This window comes from Argopecten irradians, unplaced genomic scaffold (genome assembly GCF_041381155.1).
Source record: "Argopecten irradians isolate NY unplaced genomic scaffold, Ai_NY scaffold_0338, whole genome shotgun sequence".
NCBI lineage: Eukaryota > Metazoa > Mollusca > Bivalvia > Pectinida > Pectinidae > Argopecten > Argopecten irradians.
Genome location: NW_027187805.1, coordinates 56,192 through 62,074, shown reverse-complemented (window position 1 = coordinate 62,074; position 5,883 = coordinate 56,192). Strand labels below are relative to the sequence as shown.

The window sequence follows — 5,883 nt, the reverse complement described above, 5'->3', positions numbered from 1 at the left end:
CCGAACGTGATAGATATATTCTTCTGGTTTCCATCTTGAAGTGGAAATGATGACATTAATATTTGTGAATCTCCTGGCAAATTCACATACAAAAGAAAGGATTGAAGTGATTCACAGTAAGGCCAAAAAATATGTTTGTTTAGGGTTACATTGGCAAATAAAATAGGGTTGGTCAATCGGGAGGATTTTTTTTTCTTCTTTTTTTTTTAGTGCTTTTCACTCTAAAATGATGGCCGGAACCGGAGTCTGAGATCAAAATCCCAACTTTTCAATATTTTTTCGTAGAAAAGTGGAAAAAAAATTATGGTCGAGGGTAAAAAATTAGGGTCGGTTGGGTAACCCTTAACAGACATATTTTTTTTTTGCCTAATTTTCAATATGTATAAGTTGTATAATTCATGTTTTTTTCTTTCAGTTACCACAGTGATGTCCTGTCCTTTCTAGGTCTTAACAGATTGGGATGTTTTTATTAAGAATTCAAAGAATTTATGTAATCTTTCTCAAGAAGTATTCCTTTCTTACACTCATTTAAGTTTTGCTAGAGAAAATCATGAGATATATATACTTGTTTTACAGGGAATGTCACCTTTATGGGTGGTAGCCTTCATCCTCTTCATGCTGTTCTCATTGACAAGCTTTGGGGCCATATATGACCACAAGTATGTACTTTAAAGTTTAAGGGACAATTCATAATCAATGATTTTATTACATAACCATGGAGCACATTACAACATAAATGTATTGTTCTGCTTTCCTTATGAGACATAAAACAAAAAATATTGACAAATTCCATAACATTGCAAGTATTTCAATTAATTTCATTGAAATTACAAACCATGTAGCTATACGATTAAGTCAGTACTCGAGGGAATACGGTCAAAATGGCCCTACCGTCAGAACGGCCCTAGTAAAAACGGCCCTACTAATATATAGTGATATAGATAGTGATTTATTAAAAGTTATTTAGTATTGAGGTGTTTTTTTAATTTAGTGTTTTAATAAAAGATTTATTGAAAAATGTATGTTGTTTGTGTATTATTTTTATTTAACTGGGGCCGTTCAGACAGTAGGGCCGTTTGTACTAGGGCCGTTATTGCACTAGGGCCGTTTTAACCTAGATTCGTACTCAAGCTGATGTAATGCAAGTTAATGTAGACCATGCCTTCTATGAAGTCATATGTTTGTAACGTCGCTTTCCAGATCCCGGCAAACATATTTTATATCTCTGTACCCACCTATTATAACTTGCTTCAGATATTTGCAAATAATTGGTCTGACAGCTTTCACAGTAATATTATCAATTACTCTACCTTCTATAAGAACAGGTTTGTTTCCAATACATATGCAAATTTTAATTCACGCTTAGACCGAAATGTTCCTTTAAATACATTAAAACAGGTATTCAATACAAATAATTGTATTCTTCAGTGTGATTTAAGAAATAAAACTAATCATTGACAAGTAAAAGTTTTGGAAGTGATAGAAGATGTAGTGTTTATAAACAGCTGTTTTATCACATTATCTTTGATCTTTTTGAAGCTATTCCGTATTTGCATATTACAGAGTTATCTGTCCTTGCGGGTAGGTATTGATTGTGATGTCATGTGTTTGTGAGCTTAACATCATACTTTTTGGAGAAAATGGCGTGTATTGCGCTCACAAAATAATGACGAAACAATTGATACCTACCTGCAAGGGAGTTAACTCTGTAATATGCAAAGATGGAATAGCTAGAATGTGTGGTAAAGTAAAGTTTTTTTTTGTATTTTTCATTCCATATTCTGTCTTTGCATATTACAAAGTTTTTTCCCTTGCAGGTAGGTATCCATTGTTACGTCTTATTTTGTGAGCCAAACTCACGTCATTTTCTCTGAAAAAGGTGACATTGTGCTCGAAACACATAACGTCACAATCAATACCTACCCGCAAGGGCAGATAACTCTATAATATGCAAATACAGAATACACTTCTATACCTCTTAAAATATGAAAATTAAAAAACACTTTTGTGTTTTTGTATTTTCCACAGGAGTTATGCACCTTTAATGGAACTCTTCAGATGTGGTGTGTTTCTTGTGGTTGCTAAGCTCAGCATCCCTCTGACCTCCTCCATGGTAACTGTTAGTATTGGCTTGAGCTGGTTATACCTGGCGTCTGCTGCTGTTTGGCTATTACTGAGTGTGAAACATAATTTTCTGGTGAAGAAAGTGAAGGCATTATAACTTGGCTATAAAGCCTAGTTAATGAGCATATAGCACAGTTCATCTCTGAAAAAAATTAAAATATTTAAACTGGGCCACATTTCCCATTGTGAAGACAATCAAAAATGTGTGTTTTACAAAAGAATATTCATGTTTCTGTTTCTTTAAATTATTTCCCTGACATTGTCTACAATTATATGAAAGTTGTACTATAGTCGCTTAATAATATGTTTATGTTATTATGTAATTTTTCAAAAGCAGAACAATCATGTGATTTGTTTCCATTCATCTACTGTATATATGAGAAAATAATTTTCCATTACACTCTGTCCCTTTACGGTAAGAACATTTATTTGTTGTTGATTGATTTAAGCATATTAATTGTTGAAAATACAAACAACAAGTAGTTAGGTACAGGTTATTATTCCACTGGTGGATTAAGGATGCTTCGATCCCAGCCAGGTAGCTTGATATGTGTCTTTCATTTACTGTGCTTTTATTCCTGTGATTCTTATTACTGTTTACCAATCAATCCTTTTCTAATATTTATGTGTCTTTAAGACAGATATTAGGTCAAATCTTACAAGATAATTGTCCCTATTCCCTTTGAACTTGTGTGTGAATTTCAATATAATTGTATATAATTCAATTTTGCTTGTTATGAGCATTTTCATTGGCTTAAAAAATTTACTTTATCAGCCCATAAAGGAAAAATTGGCGTCGCTGTTTGTGACGTTGCTTCTGATTGGCTGAGATGATGGCGTAATGATTTCATAGACAAAAGAGTCCCAAAATGAATTTTGAGTATTGAAGAGATTATCTTCATTTTATCTTTATTTATTTGCACTCTCATCATAAACTGCTTCGCAGTTTATTTAGAGTACACTCAGATTGTTGTGTTATATCTCCAAAAGAGATAAAATTGGCTAAAATCTCAAAAATCTTCTTCTCCACTCACAGATGTGGTAGAATCAAATACTCTTCATAGATTGGAAGGTCTTAAGGCACTCTACAAAATCTGTGAATTATATGACCCTGGGGTCTCAGGTTTCCCCCTGAGGAGTGGGTTAAGTTTACTATGGTTTACATAGGGAAAACACATTTTGAGCATTATTTGGTCATTTATAACAGGAAATAAGTCAAATGTTGTCAGAATTATCCCTATGAAATGGCCATTGAATCCTATTAACAAATTTTCCATGACTGACTCCCATGGGCGTTAGGGGCGGGGTCAAACAGGTTAAAATTTCAAAAATCTTCTTCTGAAATTCTGGAACTGGTAGAATCAAATACTCTTCAGAGATTGGAAGGTGTTAAGGCCCTTTACAAACATTGTGAATTTCATGGCCTTGGGATCTCATATTTTCCCCCTCGGGAGGGGGTCAAATTTGCTATAGTTTATTTAGGAAAAACACATATATGAACATTATTTGCTTAGTTTTCATGGGAAATTAGTCAATCTGGGTTAAAATTATTAGCCTGAGATAGCATTTTAATGTCATATCCATATTGGTCCTGGCCAACCCCCAGTAGCCAGAGGGCCGGGGGGTCAAAATTGATAACATTTCAAAAATCTTTCTTCTGAATTCACAGATTTGATGGAACCAAATACTCTTCATAGATGAAAAAGTCAGACTGACTTCAAGGGCCTGATGAGCCAATATTTAGTGGTTACATGTCTTTGTTTCATTCTGTATATGTATTCAGGTGACCGTTAAGGGTCATGGGCCTCTTGTTTTAATTAGACTATTCTGATATTGTGTCCGAAAACAACATATGAAAAGTTCCTTATTCTTCACTAAGTTACTATTCTAGGATATTGTATGATTTCCTTGTTCCATGGCAGCCCCCGAACGTGATAGATATATTCTTCTGTTTCCATCTTGAAGTGGAAATGATCACATTAATATTTGTGAATCTCCTGGCAAATTCACATAAAAAAGAAAGGATTTAAGTGATTCACAGTAAGGCCAAACAAAAATATGTTTGTTTAGGGTTACATTGGGAAATAAAATAGGGTTGGTCGATCGGGAGGATTTTTAAAATTTTTTTTTTTTTTTTTAGTGCTTTTCACTCTAAAATGATGGCTGGAACCGGAGTCTGAGATCAAAATCCCAACTATTCAATATTTTTTCGTAGAAAAGTGGAAAAAAATTATGGTCGAGGGTAAAAAATTAGGGTCGGTTGGGTAACCCTAAACGTCACCTTTTGAGTATAGAAGAGATTATCTTCATTTTATCTTTATTTATTTGCACTCTCATAATAAACCGCTTTCGCGGTTTATTTAGAGTACACTCAGATTGTTGTGTTATATCTCCATAACTATTCAAGTTAATTCTTAAATATAAATCGTTAAAGTAGTAATTAAAGTAAAATTTATAAATCAGAATATATACCAAAATTATCTAGTCCTTCTTTATTTGTTTCTTGTTTTTCATTCTGTTAATATCATAAAGCAAAGTTTTATCATAAGTTTCTGCAAAATTTTAAAAAGTATTTTTTTAAATGTGTCAAGCTAGGAGTAGATGTCTTTGTTGCTGTATTTTTGAATTTGATTTTTCATATTGTATACCTCAGTTTATTACCGTATAGCCACATGTATTTGCAGATCAAAACTTTTGTTTTATTGACTAAAAACATGGAAATAAATGTTTTAGGAAATCATAAGTTGCAAGTAACATTGTCTATCCTTTTGTATTTCACAGATAGAATTTTCGCCAAAACACAACAATGCTTCATGAAATCACTGGCTATAACACTTTATTTATGATGTTTTAATAGACACAGACAATGCAGAAAAAATTATATTACATGTATGTACATATGCTGGTTCAAGCTATTTATTGTTTGTATGCTTTTTTTAATGAAAAATGTTGTGGTTTTTTTCTGAAATGTTCTGTTTGCGAGAGACTACCATGTCTGTGGACGAAATATGATAAGGATATCAACAGTATTTCGTATCGCAAGGGAATTTGAAATGAACAAAAGATTGAAAAGACATATTATTAAAATTATTTGTATGTATAACGTATTTGACTTAATCATTGCTTTATCATTGTTAATCATAATGATTTATTATTTATAAATTGTATAAGGTGCTATTTTATTTACCTGTGATATTTTATTTATTTCGTTAATTCAGTTTGAAATAGTAAACCAATTACTTACTTAAAAACTTCTTATGTGTGTTATTTATGACAAGGACGTATATGAGCCTCACTTATAAATCCTTGTTTATGAGCAAGAAAGACCAAGTATTATTTTATGCAAGGATTTGTAAGTGAGAAGGATTTGTCACGGTCTCTTTACACTACTAAACACAATGTGAGACGCCTATGAACGGGGAATAAAAACCATTTTCCTCAACAAATGTTTGTCTTATCAAGTCAAAAGTAACACCACTGTAAAGCTTCATAAATTTCACGATATTTTATCCTTTCTTTATTAAAGTTTAAGGATGGAAGATTTAGAGGAAATGTCGTAAATTTTCATTTAAAAAAATACGACATCTCTTGAAATGACGACCGCTTCAGCGAGTAAGATGGAAACCCTCGCATCCGCAAGCTACGCTAGAGGTTGTGCTGGTGGATATCAAAGGAAAATCTGTGGTCGCCCAATGTCAAGGTCACTGCGCAAACATAAAAGCGCTCGTGACATAGTATGTATTCGTCGATGAACCAAAT

General features: G+C 32.8%; 1 protein-coding gene across 1 annotated transcript; it reads left to right on the top strand.

The window, feature by feature from the left end:
* Positions 1-576: 576 nt before the first annotated feature.
* Positions 577-5,538, top strand: LOC138312482 (alkylglycerol monooxygenase-like; the record flags this gene model as incomplete). Its single annotated transcript, XM_069253340.1, is given in 2 exon segments — positions 577-659; positions 2,029-5,538. Coding segments are annotated over 2 exon segments (276 nt in total), but the record flags the coding sequence as incomplete, so codon positions are not given.
* Between the last annotated feature and the right edge of the window lie 345 nt (positions 5,539-5,883).